We start from the raw sequence: 22,509 nt of genomic DNA, 5'->3' as shown, positions 1-22,509 counted from the left end.
TACATTTTCATATGATTTATATGCACACATTTCTTACAGTGACAACTGGCATCGAGATAAAGGCAGACAATCAAATCTATTACGAAGCAGGACAAGAGCCACTCCTTTGCTTGACATTTCATTAATAAGCAATGCACAGCTGCATTACTCATGTCTCAAAATAACATAGTTGCTGAGCACAACTGAGTGCAGATTGAAAAAGGCTTTACCTTGTGGTGAAATAGCAAACTGGACCTTCAACTTATATTTTAAAAGGGTGTCTGCTGAATACACTGCCTCAAGACTCAACAGATTCAAAAGAGAGAATGACAAAAGACCTCCCTGTAACTTGTCTTTCAGAGCTAGTTCTTACGTATTAGCTCTCTGAGAGAACTTCAAGCTCTATTTTATATGCCATAAAGCCATTTTATTCCCTAAAACTTATAATTTTAACTTCTTGGAGGGACTGAATGTAACCCTTGCATGGCAGCTAGCACCAACAGAATAAGCCCAAGAAAAAAGTAAATAAATTAGGCTTGTTAAAACAGACTTTATCCAGACAGTGGGCTGGACTGGGAGGAGGTAGGAAAAACAGGATGGGGGAAGAACAGAACAGGACTGACCCCAGCTCAGCTTGCCCAGAGCTTTAACAAACTGAAGGAGACATCATAAAGTTTCAATTTCTTTTTCACCATGTAACAACAGCTGCCTAAATCTGAAACTGCACAGTCAGAAAGGTGTACAGCTCCTCTAAGACCTCTCAGTGACATCAAAGCTTCTCTAAACTGGAACACTAAAAGTGGGAAACAAAGTTAGACCATCTCTAATACTGCTATACTCACCCATCTTTACGTTACTGGGAAAGTTCCATTTACAAAATGACAAGTGCTTTGCATTCACATCTCTCATTTGTTTTACAAAACCTTTCCTGGTAATATCAATGTTATCTACTGCAGTAAACATTACTACCATGGCATTAAAATTCTATGTATAGACACTTATACTTCAATAATCTACTCAAAGCTCAAAGTAATCAAACAGGAACTGGCTTGTCTCTCTTTTAATGCAATATCCTTCTATTATAGACCAACATGGCACACCCATCCTTTCATAAATGTGTCAGAAACAAGGTAAATATTTTTGATCTCACAGCTCCTTCTGTGGGGGTCTTCCAGACACACTCTCCAGAGTGGCAAGGTGAATGAACAATGCATCTCTTTTTACTTTGTTTCATGGAAGACAGCCCCATCAATTAATTTGATTCTTTTAACAACTCTGTGGGATAAATTTTCCTGGTTTCTGTTCCTACTATCAAACGTGTGTTAAGATTTGAGCTCCGTCTTCCAGATAAGGACTTCCAAGCATCTTGTATCTGACACTGGTAATTCCTTCTCTCTGTAGGCCAGAGGATGCATTTTAGGAGGATGTTTGCCTTTTTTATAAATACGTTACGCAGGTGGTTTGCAATAATCCTGTGATCAAGCAATGAAGTCCCATTCTGAGATCCTCCTCAGCAATTATTACCTCTGGTTAGAGATGACGCTCTGTATTGCCACATTCCCCCCTTTTTTTTTTTTTTTTGCAGTCTTCCTAACCACTAGATTTTTCATGTTTGACATTTCAAGTTAATCATGGTAATGATCTGTCACCTTTATGTTATTGATACTTTTCTCTGTTTCTGGCTGGTATCATTGCAGACAGCATTATAAAAATAATTCCTAAGGATTTCTCTAGATCTCTGTCACTCCAGTTTCTGGACTTTGGTGGCATATTTCCACATTCTTCCAGAAAAATGATGTAAAGCAATTACTCATAATATCTTGCACCTGCAGATACTATATGGGGTAGTGAAATAGATGCATACTTTTGTTCAGACAGCCATATAAGCCTGGTGAATTATATGGGCTAACAGGAAAGATTAAGTATCTTCAGCTACTTCTAAAGGGTGCAACTCAAATATAAGCACTTTCATATTAGAAAGAAATCCAAATTAAAAAAAATAGCTACTGGAAATTATGCAACTTTTTTCTAAATAAATCCATATGCATTCAGCTACACTGGCAGCATGCAAGCAAATTGTAGCCAGTTATTTAAATTCTTTCTATCAAAAGAGTCAAGTTTAAAAAATTCATTATTGCTTTGAAAGTTTTATGTTTCATCCTATAATGATATACCAACACACACATTAAAAAATATCAGCAGGAGAAGACTCCTATCAGACTTTGAATATCCTTCTACTAACCTTGGGTGGTTTAAAAGGATAGTCCGGTGAAAAGGTTATGTCAAGGAAGAAAACTCCACCTTCATATACAGACCCTGGAGGTCCCAGTATAGTTGACCTCCATTCATAAATGTTGTCTCCTTTGGGTCCAGCACTAAAATAGAAAACAAAAATATAATAACCACATACAATCAAGGATATACTGCATCAGTTATACTCTACCAGTAGTACCGCTGGTTTTGCTGTAACACGAGAAACTAAAATTGTGTATCACATTCATTAAGATAGATAGAACATGCATCTGATGTCCTAAGCTCTGTCAGAGAAGTGATATATTCAGTATTATATACTTCAGGAAGAAGTATTAAAATCACATCATAAATTATTCAAATAAGCACAGAAAAATTCCCAACTGTCTTATCTCAAATATTTTAGTGGGCAGATGTGAAGTATTTACAGCGCAAGGATATAGAGACTTTGCTGAGATGTCTTGTCACTGTCTTGCTTCACAAGCCATCCTATTTTCACCTACCTCCTCATCCACCTACCTCCTCAGTCAGTAGCAGCGTAATTACACACATTACACAGCACAGACTGTACTAAAGACTGAGCAGGGTACAACCAACCTTGCAGCTGCACGTGTTCCTAATCTAAGGTCTCTACCTAACCTAAGTCACTACCACAGAAGGCTTCTTTGCTCTGCAATCATTGTCCTACCTTAAAAATGATATAAACAGGAAGTGGGTTATGTTAATTATGTTAAATACAACAGGAAGTGTTGGATTATGTTAATTCAAAGTCCTTGGCTTAAAACACAGTACTGAAATAATATTCAAAATGTACAAAACGTAATCCTGGATGAAACAAGAAAAATCTCTCACCCGTATGGTGAATTCCTGAAAAAAGATGAAATAAAATACTAACTAATAAAAGTTCTTGGGCATGATTCTTCTAAAACCCAACATAGCCTCCTTCCATACAACATAATGCCTGTCCATACAAATATGTATTTTACTCAGGATGACCTCTTAAAGCATATGAAGACTTCTTTTCCATTCACAGACTGCTGATTACAGGATGCAAATTTTAATTAGGATCAACTGGAATGGTAACATCCAGATATACGATTCATATTTTTTAGAGGAAGGCAGTGCTGGTAGATGTCTCAAAAAAAGTGATGTGGTATTGTCTTAAGGCATTTCTTGTGAAACAATTCTTGTTATGTTTGCAGTGAAGGTTTCTGCAGCGTACAGGGGTTTGTGGAATCACTCAGTGTGTAGAACAGCTGAAAGCTCTTGGCTATGCTCCATGCCTCACAATGTACCCAAGGTATACAATTATTATATGACATCATGTCACGTTCACTGCTCAACTATTCGTTTTGTTCACTGGAAGTTAATAAAACCTGCTTTCACCTGCAATTCCTTGGGCTCCCTTCATTAAAACTCCTGCCTGCACAATTCCCTGAATACAGCTGCACGACTCAGTCCTGTGCAGAGCACTTCATTAGTCACGGTACCTACATCCATTTTCTATAATAGCTGTTAATGCTTCTTGGCTTTCTAAACCACCTTGCTTTCTCAACAATAATGGGTTACAGAGACTATAACATTATGGAGCATTCATTTTCTATCAGCCATAGTAACAAAAGTAGCAATTGTTTTAAAGATGAAATCTGGCTTTTTAAGTGGCACAATAGCAGAAGTGTTGCCATCCATATTTCACAGTGTCGATAATACATCAGGTTGCTAGCTGCCAAACAAATTTAATTTACCCAGTTCTCAGTTTGCATTAACCTTTGAATAATAAAGCACAGCTGAGACTGCTGTAAGAAACAAACCAGAGAATGAATAATTAAAACCACCTCCACTGCCTTTAGAAAGACCAATCCTGAGTCAACAGGGAAGGTTTAATTGTGACTGAACTAGGCATTAAGGGGCTAATTGAACTCTTTATAAGCCCAAACAAATGCAGTCCTACATCAGTGCTATGGTATACAATGTTCACAGAAAATAAAACTCCTAAAAAAATGCAGGCAATTATTTCAAATAGAAAAGACAAGAAGCAAGGCAAGTCTAAATCTTACACCAAAAAAGCCCATAATATGTGAAAGGAATCCCTTCTCATTTTCTGCAGGAAAATGTTCTAACACTTACAGAAGCAATTCCTCAGTCGATGCCAGGAGGTTAAAATGGAAGTGATATAAATGTCATTCCCAGAGAAATGGTTGGAAATAAGTAACAAAAGCTAGTCCCAGCTCTTTCAGAACTTATTTAGCCAGGAGCAGATGGTTGGGCCCTTTCTGCATTTGACTGAGGGTGACTTTTTGATCAGAAATCTCTCTGATAGTGGTAGTTTCATACTGTATATTATTTTTATTTGTTTTGCCTATTTATTTAATTGCATTAACATTTGAAATGAGCAGTCATTAATTAGGATAGTTGGAAAACGCTCCATCTGCCAGTTGAACTGTTTCGGCACGTCCAGCTACAAGCCCAGCCTGATCACATTCTGAGGATGCTGATTAACATTAATTGATGGTTTTCTTTGCAAATGAGAGATGAAGCTTTATTAAGTATTATTATTAATTTGAAGAATAGCTTAAATTGTATGGAGTGTGAGAAGACTGCTGTTATTGATGCTGCCTGTTTGAGTGCTTGCTGGCAGCAGGGCTGTTCAGCCATGTGAAATACCAGCCCATGTGCACAGGCAACAGCTGGTACTAAGGGCAACAGCATGCACAAGCATCACAGTTTTTCATTTGTGCATTAATAATACAAAAAGTTTGACAGGTGTATTATCTTTGTTTTTCTTCTTTCTTAATTGTTAAGCCTTTTATTTATCCACAGTACTGGCAACCTGAACAGTTTTTCACCAGAGAAAATTCCCACATGTGCAAGACGTCAGCCAGAGCCTTATTCTGTAAGGTTTAAAATGCAAGAGGATTTAATTACCCTTCTCTCTACATGGATATCTGCCCGAGACACTGAAGCCCAAATGTTTTACATTCAGTATGATTTATATTCCAGCTCTATTAAAGTTACTGGCAACCAAACCACAGATCTCAAAGAAAGTGCACCAAACAGCTCAGTGCCTGAAGTTCTGTAATCTTTGGAAGAACAGATTTAGATGTGCACCCTCTCAGCAAAAGGCAGACTAAATCTGTCCTGAACTCAGCTGATCCAGGGCCAGAGCCCACATGTGCTGCCTGCGACGAACCTACTGCTACACAGTCAGCTCCAAGGGAGAGAGAACAGTGGCTGGGCAGCTCCAGGTGGAAGTAGATGAGCTCTAAGGTAGTTGGATGAACTCTTAGGAGGACAGGTCTGCGGTCAGACCAGCAGTGCAGCCTCCCAGTGTGAGCCCAGATGCTGACAACCCAGTGACTCTGCAGGGTGGCGCAATCAAGGAACCAGCAGAGAGGTTGTAGTGTGGCTCTGAACTGGTGTTCTCTACATTTCCAGGGTTACCTCCCAGGTGGAATATGTAACACAGGACCAAGGAGGCGCAGCTGAGCTCCTGGAGACTTGAAATTATTAATGACTTGCTAAGAGCCAGTTGTCTGCTGCTATTATTCCCCTACAGCTGATGAGACCCTCCACAGAATACTGTACTTCACCTCTGCCGAGGTTTGCTCAGTGGAAGAGCTGGATTAGGTGGATACGGAGCAAGTTTTCTTCCAGAATGACATCCATATGAGTGTATGAAATTCAGGACAAAGGAGTGAAAACATGTAAAATGGTCTTCTTTTTATTTCAATCTCCTTTGCCTCTCCTATATTTCAGTTCTGCCATGGCTTCCCATAGATACTTGCAGGTGAAATGTATGGACATCAGTTACAGTTCTTAGCAAAACACTTTAAATGCTACAAGAACTGAATCAACTTTGCTTTAAATATGCTTACCACATGGAGTATTTTCTATTCCCTCAATAAATTTTAGGCAGGCAGCCACTTGAAAGTACTGCTGCTAAAAACTGCTTGTCCAGTGCAATGCATTATAAACACCAAGCTTTCTCTGCATTTAAAATATCCTAAAATATTAAACGCAAAATAATGTATTAGGAGAGTTGTATGAAAACAACAGCACCCATGAGATATACCAGATGAAAACCTATCTGGATAAGTTATTAAAGTACAGTTGATTTTTAGCTGTCACTTGTATACAAATGTACGTAGTTTCCAGGGAATAGTTTTAAAAAGTGAAAATACAGAAGGTCAAAAAAAAAAAAAAAGTATGTCTGCCTTGATTATCAAGTAGTCAACAACAGATTGGTCAAAATAATGTTACCATTTTTAATCTACCTTATATTTCTTGATGAGGGGTCATATGCTTTTCCAGTGTCTATGACTGGAGGTAGCATAAACTTGTAGAGTGTTTCTGGTAAGGTGGAAAATGAGGACTATTTCAGTGTCTTCCCTTCTATTCCTGGTCTCTGAATCCTGCTGGTATCTGCCATTAAAGTGGATACTCTTTAACACAAGGGAAAGGCAAGCCTGTAGCACAGAACATGTAGGATTTTAACTTCAATGGTTTTCTTGATCTGATACATGAACAGTGCATGGCAGGGAACTGATCAGGCCCAATAAAATGGGAAAGCACATTGGTTGGAGGCCTTCCTCATCCTCAGGACTCAGAAAGAAACTGAGAGATTCTTGTGGAGAGAGTGAGTTTTTATAACAATGAAGAATAAAGCAGAACCAGGGTATCATACTAACACCCCTGAACTCACTTTCCATGGCATTGTCTATGGCAATTCACTCCTATTATTGCATTATGTAATCTGAGTTGCCTCAGCACACAGAAACACACATCAGAGCCAGGCTGCACTCTGTGGAGGATGCAGTCCTTCTCAACTATCTCTGGTAATTTACAACAGTCGGAAAAAGAAGGACACATGGAAGGCTCTTTCTCTTCCTTGTCTTTTATGGTGCAGAGCCTTGGCTTCAGTGTTTAGGAGTTTTCCCTCTGAGGAGAGAAGCTCATTACAGAATGATTTCCATTTATAAGTATTACAACAGTTTCTTGCAAACCGATTTCTTGCACTTCTAACAAATATAGCGGAGCAGATCCTGCCTGGAGCTGCTTTCTCTGAATGCTTCTGGGAAGCCGCTTGCCTAGAGGGCAAAATGGATACCAAAGTATCAGAAGATTGGCAAAATAATTTAAGAGCACGGCTGGTGAGGGGAGAAGATGGATGTGGCAAACCAGAAGACTGCAGATTCAGCTTTCAATGAGATACATCTCTTGAGAAGCAGATATGAAGCTTCATTAAAATAAATTTAGCATACCCTCTGCCCTCTGTTTTGAACACGGTGCCAATAATGAAACTAAGCTGCTAATAATGAAAATAACTTCTAAGCAAAAAGTGTTGCTTTTGTCTGCACCACAGCTCAAGGCTGACTCTGTGCTTGGGGACAACCATGAGATGAGCAGTGGGGCTGTGCTGGGGAAGTGGTTGCTGAATAATCTCAATCTGGGATGAAGCAAATCAGCAGCAGGGACGCTGATACAGCACCAGGTGTTTCACACCCACCGCCCCAACCCACCCAGCCCTATTCAACAAAGTGCAAAAAAGTGCCATTGAGAAGCAGTGGCATCAGAGTCCTGTAAACCGCTGGCATATTTCTGTAACCTTGTAATGGATACAGGCAGTATTAGGGTACAGACAGCGCCAGCAGTACAGGTTATCTGCTCAATGTCTTCTGCTCTAGTCCCAGTCTTGTCTTCTGCTCTCCTCTGCAACCCAGAAGCCCACCTGACCCACCACCTCTCAAGCTTTATTACTCCCTTGTTACTGCCTATTATTCTTTGCCGTGCATGTATTTTCTAGTTTCTGCCTGAGGGTGGCTTCTCCCCACCCTCTCTCTGCGTGGTGACAATCCATGGCTCCTTCATCACGGTGGAGCCTTCCCCACCTCAGGTACATGCAGATCCCACTCCTCTTAACACCAACCTTCCTTTTCCCTCATCAAAAGCCATCAACAAATCCTGCTATTTTTGCACCTTTTTCCAGAAGTGAGGAGGGGGTGAAAATGGTACCAGGGTTGTTTATTACTGTAGAGTAATTTTGTTTCCTTCCTTGCCTGGAAAATGAAGCGCAAGCAGAGTGGGAGCTGCAGCAACAGTGGCACAGGGAAGGGAAAGGGAGTCACAGCTGCCTACCCAGATGCTACAGTGATATCAGGAGGTACTTTGGTAAATGTATGTAATAAACACTTGCAACAGCAGCCAAAAGAATACACTTCTACAAAACAAAAACAAAGAGATAGCAGTGAGCACTGAAACTGCCTGTGGCAATGGGCGATGTTGTGTGGTTAATAATACCTCTGCTATGAATAAAATTGGCAGGCTGGTCTCCAGGCAGTAAAATCAAAGAACAATTAAAGAAATAAACCCTTTCAGAATTAGAGAAAAGTGCTTACCTGGGCTATAATATTGATGACTTAAATTTTCTTCAAGAAATAAAGCCCCCAATTTTAGGCTGCATAGTATTTTTTAAATATCTTCCCCCCCTCCCCCGAAAATCTGAAAATCCCAAAAATCTTTCTTTTCAATTAATCAATTAAATAAGTTATTAAAACTATCATCACCTCAATTTCTTCATCTAAATGGTGCAAAGAAGTGTCATTATTAAAATGTAGAAAGATGCACATTGTTCTTACTGTTATAATCTAGACCAAACCTAGAAATTTTTCAGCATTAAATTTGAGGCTCAAGAGATCTACTCTAAGTACTCTAAGTAAATTAACTCTTTAAGTAAATTACAATATACATTCACTTTTTAAAAGAGTTGCTCATTTTACTTTAAATAGTCTCAACAGTTAGTGAAAAATCTTGCCTTACCATGACCTAACACTTGAATTTGTGTCTATGCTAGATCCAGTATTTTTGGTCACCCTACAATATAAATGTGAATTTATGTCTTACATATGCTGGAATACCAATATTATTAGATGAAATAAGTATGATTTTTGAGTAGACATCTTTCATTAGACTTAATTACTCATAATGGAAACAGAAGTTGAAGTGTGATTGGACCACTTGTCACTCAGAAAGGCTTTGGCAGAGAGAGACAAACCAGACAAGTAACTTACACCACTTTCAGTTTCCATTCTAGTGAGAGAATTCAGCCAAAAAATTTGAATCAGACTTTCTTCCAGTTCTTTCAGTTTTTGACTGAGACCATTTTTCATTAAGGACCATCTTTATTTTTTTTAAAGTACTTTTAGGCAAGCAGCAAGGGAAGGAGGATATTAAGACATTTTTCTAAGTCAGGTTGCAATTCTTTCAAAGTGGTTATATCCTGCTCTTATTATGTGTTTTTTATTGAAGCCAGTTACCATTTTCATGTACACTTTGGCATCAATATGTTTGTGGTATACCTGACTGGAAGAGCATATAGGAAAACTGATCCCAGTGAGCTGCCAAAGGAACAATAAAGTATTACAGGGTATTGCTTGACACTGCTTCTTATGCTTAGGGAGACCACTGGAATTCAGTATGGTACAGCATTTTTTAATTGCCAGTCTTCTGTAGTTATAGAAAGGTATTTCTAGAGGTTTATTTATCATCTAAAGTGAGATGCAGTTTACTTAAGGGTTCCTGCCTCTTTCTTGCTTGCACCAAACCTGCAGCACACCTGATCAATGTGCCCGAAGTCTATATGAAGCAAATCCTTTTTTCTTGTGATATATTTTATCTGCCCTCCTATCATGGGAGCCATTAAAAATTATTGGCCGAAGCTGTGAAGCTGTGTTGTCTTTAAAATTCATAACTCTGGGCCACATCATTAATATAAAATAGACTAAGACCAAAGTAAGTATCAGTTAGTTGATTTTGTTATTTGCTTCTAAATAATATTGCTAAAAATTATTAAAAATATCCCAGTGATTTAGCAGACTGGGATTATTCAAAGAATACTTTGATACTTTTATTCTGCAAAGCCCCGTCCTCAGAGCATTCCTGAGATAGAAACCATCATGAAGAGAACTGCTTCTTAATGCACAAAATAGTTATTTATATTATACTATCTACAGCAATTTATTCACTGCAAACACCATTACACAGTGTATGATCACAGCATGCTGAGTATTCACAATGAGATTTTAAAAATGGCAATTTTGTTAAGTATTCTCCGCTTTGTTCAGCTGAAGAAAATTACATAAAACCCTCCACAGAAGGCTTGCCTTACTCAGTGCAGGAAACAATCATTCGCCTCCTATTACACACCCATGGGCTCAATTCCCTTTTGCCACATCTTTTGTTTCTTTTTCTTTTAAAGTAATAACAGTATCTGAAGTTCCAGCTCTTTTAAACTAATAGAAATTGACTGTGTAGCTTAAAAAAGATAAAATATTTTTCAGCCTGATTTGTCTCTATGGGAAATTATATCAAGCATGATTTGCAGCCCTATTTTAGTAAAAGAGAAAACCACAAGTACCTAGGAATGAAAAACACTACAGAAGAATGAATAGGCTGGGACCTTCTAACATGACCTCCAACCTTGCAAGTTGCCAAGTGATATTATTTTCATGTTACTCCTAATTTGCTTTTCCTGGAGGTTTTTTTTTTTGTTTTTTTTTCTTTCCCAGGACTGTAATTCATTTTTCAAAATATAACTACTTTTTAATTTCACAACATTTCCCTTTGCTGACAACAGCTGTAATTCACTATTATCTCTTCTCTAAGTTAATCAGAATCCATGACATGCAGCAGTGGGGTGGCACCACCAGGCACTGTATTTTAAAATTTTAAATCTAATTTAAAAGGATGAGGTGACTAAGTGCAGACAGATAACACACAAACCCCAGAGCAGCTGGAAGATTTAAGAGGTGTAGTGGGGAAGAAAGCATTCTTTAAACAGCACTGACTTTTTAGTTTCTGTGGGAACCTTAGAGGCAATGCAGGAGAGAGAGGTAGACAGGACTAAAGCAGACCAGCTCAAACATACTAGAAAGTCTTCTCATGAATGCATGGAACACACTGAAAGCTTTGGATTTCAAATGCATTTGATATGTTGATTTGATCACTAATAAAAAAATGATAGCAAATTCTTGCTTTTTATCAGACATGATGAAAAATGACAAAAAAGCCACACACGATGTATTAGTGATGAATGGATCAACCGAACTTCAAATAACATATCCTTCACTTTGAGATAATGGACTGCTGATTCCATGTCAGAATTTTTTTCTAGTTGTACCCAAAAAAGATCTTTACACCACTGTACTTTAAAAAATATTAGTGTAAAAGTGTTCTGCAGTAGCCAGTTCAGTAAGTGAGAATGATTTAGACAGGGTTATTTCTAATATATGTACACCCACACTATCTGATTATTATGAATGTTACAAGCAAGGCAGTAGTATTGTTCAACGTCTGCATATTCTCTGTTCCTCAGAAAGCTGATTTTCTAGCTGGTCCACTAGTCATTGAATCTTTCCCCAACTCACAAATTATTTATCCAATGGCCTCTAAAGATTGATTTGTTCAAGACTGTAATCTTTAAGAGTCCTTAGGCAGTTTTCTAAATAAGAGCCTAGAAATTTTGAAAGCTTATGTGAAAAGATAATTTTGCAAGTTTTTACTCTGAAGGGCCCAATTCTGAGATTTCGCTTTTGTGACATTTTATATAGACTTTAGTTTTTATACATAAGTTGCTAGCAAAACTGTTCCAAATATTAATGAGGGGAAGCAATAAGAAGAAAATTTAAAGAACTATTTACAGTTAATCTCAAGCATATAATACAGCTGTGTACCAAACAACCAACAAGTCAGCTCATGTCCATTTTGTAAACAGAGGAACAGGCTTAGATACAGACCCCCCCGCATTTCAGTGGGAGATTCACACATGCTTGCACGTGAAATGCTTGCTTACACAAGGAAACAACTCTTTATTATGGCACAGATTAACTAACATGATGTTAAACACATTATAAAACAAGTCATTTCCTCCTGAGTAAACAAGCCTATAAAGCCAACAGGCACAGAAAAAGGAAATTTGATTCTGAAATCCATATACTTCAAAAGCAGATTCCTTTTATTTAGTCAATTTAGTTGAGAGGCTGTCTTATTTCTCCAGATCTCTGGTAAACAGAAGAAAACACACTTGGAAATTACTGGCAAATGGACACGTTTTCACAACCTTTTCCCTTTAATTTGAAATTATCCTCTTACTTCAAACATGGAGACCAGCCACAGGTCCAAGGTGAAAGAAACCTTAAAATGTCTCAACCCTTGGTTGAGACTGACTGCCCCCATTGCTGCCAACTCTCTGACTTATTCTGTGAGAAAAAAAACCACCGTTTACAGGCAATTTTCTTAGCAGTGTCCGAGGTTTGAACATCACACCACTTGACTTACCAGCCAAAACGAAGGGGGACATGCCAGAGTCAGACTGGGACCCAGTAATGTGGCTTCTTCTAAGTCAAGAGAATATTGTTGGGACTTTTTAATGTCTCTGGGGTGAGGAGACTTATCTGGATACAGGGCAGGGTAAACTGAAAATTAAATATAAAGGAATTTCTTGTTTTTCCATCAGCACAATTTCCTCCTAGGATCTTTCAGGAGAGACTTTACAGCTAAGGTTAGGAAGTCTTCTGTTCTGAAGTGGCTGAAATCCTCTCAAAATCAGACCTGTATTTACCAAGTGTTGCTGGAGTTACCAAGTGTTGCTACAATAGTCCAAAAATGGTGATGCCACAGATCTCACTATAAGAAAAGGATTGTTCCAATGTGTTTTTCAGGAAAGGGGAGCTCACCCGGGACAACTACATGAGGCTATATTCTTCTCAGTAGACACACCTCCATGGTGCCCCATGGGTCAGAACTTCTGATTAGAAAACTGTTCCTATAAATGGCTTTGTTACATCCTGGCCTGTATTTGAAAGCAGGGCCAAAAAATACAAAGTTTTTCTGGGAATAATGATGGCAAAATCGGTTTAAGAAAAGGATGCTTGTTTGTCACATAAACGTCACAACGAAAGGGTATGGCTGGGAGGAGAAGTCCTCTGCCTCTGTTCTCAGGATGGGAAGGCAAACAGCCAGTGTGCAGGTACCTGCTGGTGAAAGCAGTCTTCACCTTAGAGATGGAGTTGAGGAACTCAGAGCTCTGTAAAATTCCTCTCAAGATTTCAGGTGACACTTTCACTACTTTCAGGGCCTCACACATGCTCCACATGAGAAATGACACCTTATCTAATGAAGAATCAACATTTCTAATTAATAAGAGGGAACCAGCCTTCTAATCTGTAAGTCATAATCAATGACTGTCATAGAAGAATTAAACATCACATTTTTAAGGCGTGTTTTTTAATAACCATTGCGTATGTTCCCTACATCAAGATAAAATACCAACAACAGTTGAAATTGCCATTATAATTTCCTTGGCAACAACAACTTGGAATCCTTACTCACACAGATGTTTTCTGCATGATGAAAATTACATTTGTGTTATTTTCTTTCCCATTTTCAGTTCCAGCTCATCTCCTTGGCTCAGCTGCTGGTGATACCTCCTCTCATCATTGTTTATTTACTCGTAATATTACTGGTTGTCTGCACTAAGTGACAAACAGCTGGTCTTTGAGGCAGAGCTACCACCATGAGGAGAACCCCAGAACACTACACTAGTCATGCAGAAATTCACAATGCACAAAAACCATTTGGCATAACCTATAAACACTAGAGCTGTATTGCTTATCTTTATCGTGTGCTACTGCTTATCTTTATTATCCTAATCAAGCTTGCTTAAATCTTGCGTATTCAAAGAAAACAGCTGGAGCAAATAGCTGTGAGCTACAGAAGTGTTCCTGTGGTCTGGTTCAGTCCTAGCCTAGATGGCTCCTGTCCAAGTTGTTTGTACTTGGAGACTCTTTCTTGGTCTGCATTGAATGAATAGGTTTTTTTACAAATCCATCTCTCAGTGGAAAAACACCCCAACTCCTAAGATTGCCACTGCTGATTCCAGCCCTGCTGGCAATGGATGGAGGAGGAAATACTCTGGCTGCATGTGCCAGGTCTTAGTGGAGGCCCTGAGAATGCCACGGGAACACATGCCAGAGAGCTGCCTGTCTTTACTGGTTATTTGCCCATTAATTAGGGGTGTATCTCTACTAATTGCTGCAACCATTGGCCAGATACTCCTCAAAAACACCGTATTTGGTGTAAGAGCTTTAACAAAAAAAATGGTCTCTATTTTGTAAAAGGGAAGGCGTGGCGGAGAAAATTCAAGCCATATTACTATTTAAATAACTTGGATACGATCAAAGTCACCAATGGTTCACCTGTACTGCTTGTGATAATTTAGTAGAAACCCAGCTGCCTGAGAAAGACTTAAAATTTACCATTTTATGTATTAAGAGGAAAATGTGTTCCTCTGTCAGATCATATTGAATCACAACAATGTGCATATGTATTCACGTCACAGTTTCTGCACTTTTTCTGTTTTTGATGCCTTCAAAATCATCTTTTTTTAAAATTAATGTACTTGCCAATTGTACATTCTGGAAGGGAGAGCAGCTGTTTCCTCACAACTGTATGCATGGCCCTTTGAAGAAAATTTTGTTTATTAATAGTAATCTGTTTTTCATAGCTTTGCAATTTCTTAGATAATAGGGCAAAACACAATCTTCCTTTCATGTTCTCTGCATAGTGAAAAGACAGATGCAATTGCAACAGACTACTTATGCTGAGGGCAAAACTTAGTACTGCTTAATGTGACTTAATGACTAAAAAATGTGTATCATTTGTAGATGACATCTAGTACTCTGCTACGTTGTTATTATTATGGTCAATGAATATTCTTCCCTGCTGGTTAGTAAAAGGATTTGGAATTAAATCTGTTTTTATTTTACTTGTTCAAGCAGACACACTGAAAGCAACCGAGCTACCCACATAAGTAACACAAATGGGATTTAGTCTTTATTCCCAATCTTTTTCTAAACAGAAGCTCACACATAACAATATATATATTAACTTGAAACACTGGGAGAAAGGGAAAAAACCCAGGACTGAAGAAAGGCTATTTTACAGCAACACAAACATGTAAACACCTCCAGGAACTTTGCTTAATAAGGCCAGCTACTTTCAGCTATCACTTCACAGCCTGTGACAATCTTTGCATGAAAGAATTTCTTTCTCCCCGAGGCAACACTAGCAAGTTAGTGCAGCTCCCTAGAAATACATAAATGCTGTATTTAAAATTAAATGTATAGCATATGGAGGACTGGAGCTGTGCTCTGGAAAGCAACCCCCTCACCCACCCAAAGGCACTCGGGTACACAAACATACATCCTTGTGAAACGTGGTAGAGTGACTGGGAAAATGTCAGAATACAGAAATTTCCTGTAGATTTTGACTCATACCAAGACACACTCCTGAGTAAAAGATACCACAGGCTCCACAACTGATCTTGAACAAGCCCAGAAATGAAGAAGTCAATTCAGCAGCATTTAATACACGACCACTCTTCCCCATACAGAATACATTACTTGGCTTTTCCTAATGATATTGAATTGATTTCACACAGAATCTCAGAATCACTGGGTTGGAAGAGACTTTCAAGATCATCGAGTCCAACCCAGCACCAACACCTCAACTAAACCATGGCACCAAGTGCCACATCCAGTCTTTTTTTAAACACATCCAGGGATGACGACTCCACCACCTCCCCGGACAGACAATTCCAATACTTTGCCACCCTTCCAAGCCCAAAACAAAGAAGCCATGAGTGACACACAACTTTCCTGGGAACTGAAGGCTCAATTCTGTGTACTCAGGTGTAGATCTGGGTTTCAGTGATACCAGGGATAAAACTCTCCCTGACTTCAGTACGGTGCACAAATAAGAGCATTTATGTACCACTTATAAGAATACAAAATGTGCATGATGCTGTGCCTGCAATTTTAAAACCACCTATATTAACAAGTCTTCTGGAAAAAAAAATCTTGTGTGTATAATTGTAGATTCAAATTTAAAGCAGGTGACATACTTTAAATTATTTTCAGCTTATCATGTTAGGAAAAAAAAATATTCTAAAACTGTAACCTCAGATGATCAAAAAAACCTGACTCCAAACTTCCAAAATAAAAAAGCGGGGTATGGTGGTTTGGTCCCTGAAACCACCAAGCTTTGATCAAGTTTTTTTTTGTTGCAGCTGTATTTCAGAATCATATGAAAATATGAACCACACTTGTTGGTTGAGTTCCATTCCCATCACTTTAGAGGGAGTCTGTGTTTGTGCAGAATGATTTAAATACAATTCTCTGACATTCAGAACTGAAATGTCTGTTCCTGTGTGAAATACGAGAACTCATTAACTTGGGAAGTCTATTAACTTGTTTGACAAATCTAGATGTATTACATTTTTGGTGTACATTTCTTCATAAACTAATAGTCCCTATTTAAAGCATATTTCTGTTTTCATTTGCATTTTTATACTTATTTTCAAGTAATTTTATCACTGGTTGAGATTATTGTTGGGTTCAGGACTCAAATCTTATTACAATATAAAAAAATGAAGCACTTTTACATGAATACTTTCTCTGCAGAGGTAAAAGGTCAAACAGAGTAGCACTAGACAGGAGAAAATGAATTAGTAAACTGAAGGAAAGATAATCAGTCTGGTTTCAAGGTTAACTTTCTGTTCTTTATTGCAGTGAGGTTTTTTGTTCCTTCTTTTTTTGAACTTCTAAGAGGATGCCAACTCCATGTTCCAGCTTGCTGTGCTACTGCAGCAGAAACTACGCAAATAGACAAAATCTCTAAGAATCACACCACCTTACAAAACCCACCCCTGCCCCTCAGTCACTCCCTCTGAGAAAATCTAGAGCAAAGAAATACTCTTTATGTTGAAAATCAGGGAACTGAGGTCCTGGCAAATTGACAGGTAAAGTATATTTATCTTCCCCAAAAACATGACTGTGTGAATAAGAAGTGCTCCCAAATGTGAGCAGTCAGCTGCCTCCCCAGATGTGACTGTAAATACTGTGTTTAAATACAGAATCATAATATTTACAAACAGAAATTACACACAGCATGTCCTTCAAAATCTCTCTGCCATTGTCTACAGGCTTTTGTGGTAAACGAACTAGCATAAACAGTGGGTAGGAAAAGTGATTTAAAAATAATTTTATTTTTTTGCAAATGAAGCAGTATTAGCAACAGCCATTGCTCTTGTGTTCAGACTGTTGTCCAATTTCATTGCTTACTTTGACTTCATAAACCAAATAAATACATTTTACATCACAGAATGAGGAAAATCTGCAAATACCAACTTGTTATTTTCACTTTGCAAGCTTTAGAGAGCTTATCTAAAATGTCCCTACGCCTTATAGTATGAACAACTTTATCTCTGAATTTTCACGTATTTTTAAAAAATGTCAGGAGAGATTTAATGTGGCAAGTGCCTGAAATACAATTTAAATGTATGTTTCTCAACTTAGGGAAATTAGGATTCCCCAACAATGTTACTTATAAGTTTTGCATTGACCTATCTCAAAAAAACCACGTCCTTTTTTCATCCCTTTTCATCTCTGTTTTCCTATAATAGCCTCAAGTATTTTTCATCTGTCAGCTATAAAACATTATAGTTATTCATTACATATGGCCTTGGCATACTTGTTATAGCTACCTAGAGTACATTTCTCACTTTAATACACTACTAATGAATCAAATAAAATCCAAGTGGTTTGGGGCTTCAGCTGACACTAACTTATTACCCCTGGAATCACATCATGAGCAGAAGTGGCTCTGTACCTTTTGCCCCTTGTTCAGGACCTGCAGTGAAACTCATCACGGTGTTCTTGCTCTGTGGTTTATAATTACTTCCAAACCTCAGAAAATGTATTTACATGTACATTGGAAATTATTTTTTCTGGGGAGGTCGTGTTATGCTAGCATCACAGATGCCCAAAAATCAACATCTAGAAAATGCCTATTCAAATACACATCCACAATTATTTTTCTGGCATTTTAAAGATTGTAGTTTGCTCCATTAAAATACTTCACACCAATCCTCCTCACCAGAGACCGACCCAGAACCAGAAACTCCTGACTGCGCAGTGGGGGCGGGCAGCCATTCCCATGCCAAATATATTCTCAAATCCTTTAACAACCCACACTAAAGACATTTTTCATTCATTCAAGAACATTTCTAATACAGCCACACAGAAGAAAAAAAAGAAAGGTTTGGACCAATGTTGTTGTCCTTTGCCGTGGACCATACAAAGAAAAATACCAGGACTTGAGGGGTGAAGGAATAGTTTTATGAAGCTGTTTCTCTGCAGTCAAACACAGCACAGCTGCAAGTCTCTGCTCTACAACAGCTACAACTTAATAAAATGTTTCTATGGGGTGATGCCAATGAAAATATTCACCGTACTATAAAGAGGAGTCATTAATTATATGCAGGTCATTACCAAATGTTAGGACCTAATACTAAAAATACATATGGAGGTAAACAACAGTGTTTTGTGCACATGAAGCTACTTAAGGACATAAGATGCTCACTACCCACGCTTCCAAGAAGCAGCTTACTGTTTTTGACAGCAAAGTGAAGAGTTATATTCTAGGAATTGAAATAAATTCCTTTTATAGATTACTTTTCAGCCAGTACACTACCAGAAGGCATTAATAAGGAAGGCCTATTTAGTTCTCAATTACCCAAGGAGGGTGTATTTCGGAAGAGACTTAAGAGTTCAGTTTTGGATTTTCAGGGGGTATTTTTGCTTTTTGTGGTTATAGAGCATGCGATAAGTACCCAAAGCAGGCACAGAATACAAGACTTGTTAATAACTCAGAGAAACATTATAGTCAGCTTTTCATTTGTTCAGCAGAAGTTCAAAACCAGGATGTCTCGTGTTGAACATCTGTACCTGCTGCACCACATGACAGTGGGAAACAGGTTTTAGAGCTTGAGGTGAAGAGACCCAACCTCCTCACACAACACCTTAGTGTGCTGGTGTTGCTGTCTATTTTAATTGACTCTTTTTAACTACAGAAGTAGGTTCAGCCTCACTGCAATGCATCCTGCAGGGAGAGGAAAATGAGAAAACTGACTGTGGTACTTCTAATGAGTAGAATACTTCAGCACATATTCCAATTCACTGTTTATAAGGAATCTATTTACTTTAAGATAGGCAAGCAAAATCTCTGTCAATGGGCAGAATAAACACTGTTTAGAGTGGAGCCATTTGTAACATACTTTAATTGGCAATTTTCCCTTGATGACTAATATAACATCCTTCATATGAGGATTCTGACGCTCTGTGATTTTCTGTCCCTGTATTAACAGATATGAAAACCAATGCACAAAAGGCATTCTCCTAATAACAGAGCTTAGAATAATACATCCATTATCACAGGGATCACATTTGTTTTCTGTAACCAGATGAATGCAAGAGCAAGAAAGTAAGGTAAAATACCACCCAAAAAAAACCAGCATATTTGCCTCAGAACAGATGGCAATAAAAATATATTTTATTATTTTTTATTTTAAAAAGTCTTTTATAGGCTCTGTTCTTCTTCCTTAAATTGGGCAATACCTGTCCCTCAAGGGTCTGTACTGGGACCAATACTGTTTGATATCTTCACTGATGACACAGACAGTGAAATTGAGGGCACCCTCAGCAGGTGTGTGGATGGCACCAAGGTGAGGGGTGCAGTTGGTATGTTCTGAGGGAAGGGAAGCTGTCCAGAGGGAACTTGACAGGCAATGGTTTTAAACTGAAAGAGGGTAGACATAGATAGGATATAAGGAAGAATGCTTTTTAAGAGGGTGCTGAGAATACCTTGCTGCCGATGCCCCATCTCTGAAGTATTTAAGTTCTGGCTGGATGGGGCACTGAGCAACCTCATCTGATGAAAGATGGCCCTGCCCATGCACCTATTTGGCCTAAATGATCTTTGAAGATTCCTTTCAACCCAAACTATTCTGTGGTTCTATGAGTCTGTCATGTTGTATCATATTAAAAAATACACTGGACAATCATAATACATCATATTCTCTTGAGGACACACACACTTCCACGATTTCATTTTCACTAGAATAAACACCCTACTTTTCTTTATGTTCCCCAGCGTGTTCTCATCAGAAAATATATCTTTCAAGAGTTTGTCAGTACCAACTAGAGCTGCTTGTAGCAGAATGAAAAAATGCCCCCCTTTTCTAACACATGCATATGTAAAAAAACTCTCATGAATTAAAGCAATGGGACAAACATTGCCATGATACAATTCAGAGCTCTACTGGCTTACTAAGGATTAAACTTGGCTGAGGAAGATCATTAGGAAAACAAAAGGCTACAGAAATAATTTTTCTTAAATCATGGAAGTGGATTGTAGAAGCTCACAATGGAGTAAAAATTAAACAGCTGAATAAAGATAATTAGACAAAACTCTGTCCCAAGATCAGCATTGTCAGAATGTGATCCAATGTGAAGAAATACACACTACCAGAGAAAAATAGAATAAGATAAAAATTCTCCCAGGTTCAATGCAAAAGGTGTTTTCCCCTTAGAGAAAACCGCACAAAAAGCTTCCTCGCTTCAGAGGAGGCAACAGAATGGAAGGGAATGAAAAGAGGCAGGTAAAAGCTCTGCATTTCCAAACATTATTCAATGTTAGAAAATGAAAATGTTTCATTACAAGGAAAAAGACAAATCTGATCAAAGGCAGTCAACTCGCTTATTTATATCTCAGCAAACACCTTGGGTCTGTGTTTTGTCAATCTGCAGAAAGCAAAAGATTTTTCTGACCTCATAAATTGGCAAGAAATGGCTTGTGTACGGATCTATTCAGCTCAGCAGATACTTGGCACCATTTATCCTGGCTCTCAGAGAACCAAATACACCTACCAGAAGGGCCACTGCTATGGAGTTTCTGAAAGTCAAGAGGAAAAAGCTTCCTTTAAGCCACTCTTATGTCACAGTGGTGTCATGTTTACCCTGGTCTAACTGCCTGACACAGCTGAAGACGGTTCCACTGAGCACTACGAGGGTCACAGCCCTGGACACAGCAGAGCTGGGGTACAGCGAGGCAGGACTTCTAAAAAATTGTCAGCTAAAAAATTATGGGGAGATGACATCTTGTCTACTGCCAGGGAGTTTCACTCAGCTTCCCAATCATTTGGTGTGCAGAAGTCACTGCCGAAGAGTTGCAATATAGTGAGGTATTGGCATAGAAACATCTAAAGAGCACATGTCTGAACATACAGGAGGGACTGAATTTCATCTGCTGTACTCACATTTACCTTCCCTGGGAATAACTTACTGTATGAATAGGAAATAAAGAGTTTATTCATTAGGCTAAATGAGATTTTACAGTGTCACATTCACTCACTCAGCTAAGTATGAATGCTGGCAAGGTCTGTGTATGGATTATATACTTGGACTAGACTGCAGACAGTATTTACTATTTCTTAAATTATGTCAGCTTCTTTAAAAGTATTTATCTAAAATAAACCTCTTCTAAAATTTTCATTCTAAAGTTTAAAACTGTGGAGTCTCTCTCCATAATGGGACTGGGTCTCACACACACACTGATCCTGAAGCAAACATGTGTCTAAGGAGAGAGCTTCTCCCACATATCGTTTCTAAAATCAGTACGACTTTGTATCTTCCATACGCATTACCTCTTCAGAGCACATCTAACCTCAGACTCCTTTTAACATGGTTTTCTGTATCCTGATGCTTTCCTTTAAATAAATATTAGCATGGTCAATTGGCTCCACTACATTACTGCAACCTCTGCAGTGAGCAGGATTGGCCGCTGAGCACATGCTGTGACAGCTACCCTTTAAAGCAAAAATAAAAGGCTGTCAGAGGAGATGCACCTGTTTTTATTTAAGATTTCAAATTACCTCTTCAATGGCTTCTGCTTGCTGACAAGCAAATGCATGACCTAGGAATCAGCAGCTAGAATTACCTATTTGCTGGAAGTGTGTATTTGCTGACTTAATGTGTTTATCATTTATCACATACACAGAGGAGTTGACAAATACAATCTTCTTGTCCTTAGTAATTTTGTAGAGCAAGAAATAACTCAGTTCATTCTTCTTCTTTACTTTACTTGTTCCTAACTATGGTACTGTGCCAAAAAACAGCTCACAGCTATTTCCCTTCTCTAACATACAAAGTCAAAGTAAATTTCCAGCTGGCAAATAAAATGCAACGTTGATTAGGAATGCAATATATTTGAAACATTTGACCTTTAAAGCAGAAAAATCCTGCATCTGATATGTAGTTTGTCACATATCCACAAAGCCACATCAAATCAGGAAACACAGTTGTTAAAGCTGATTAATGGCGACTTTGC

At 38.3% G+C, this 22,509-nt stretch overlaps 1 protein-coding gene across 2 annotated transcripts in view; it reads right to left on the bottom strand.

Moving 5' to 3' along the window:
* Window positions 1-22,509, bottom strand: part of LOC121353182 (ubiquitin-conjugating enzyme E2 E2) — a 206,337-nt gene that overhangs the window by 34,520 nt on the left and 149,308 nt on the right. For both annotated transcript variants that reach the window (XM_041466791.1, XM_041466792.1), the window contains exon 4: window positions 2,222-2,354. In XM_041466791.1, the coding sequence (XP_041322725.1) occupies window positions 2,222-2,354 (133 nt within the window). The remainder of the gene's footprint in view (window positions 1-2,221; window positions 2,355-22,509) is intronic.

This window comes from Pyrgilauda ruficollis, unplaced genomic scaffold (assembly GCF_017590135.1).
Source record: "Pyrgilauda ruficollis isolate IOZ18807 unplaced genomic scaffold, ASM1759013v1 scaffold2, whole genome shotgun sequence".
NCBI lineage: Eukaryota > Metazoa > Chordata > Aves > Passeriformes > Passeridae > Pyrgilauda > Pyrgilauda ruficollis.
This window is presented reverse-complemented; position numbering and strand designations above follow the sequence as displayed.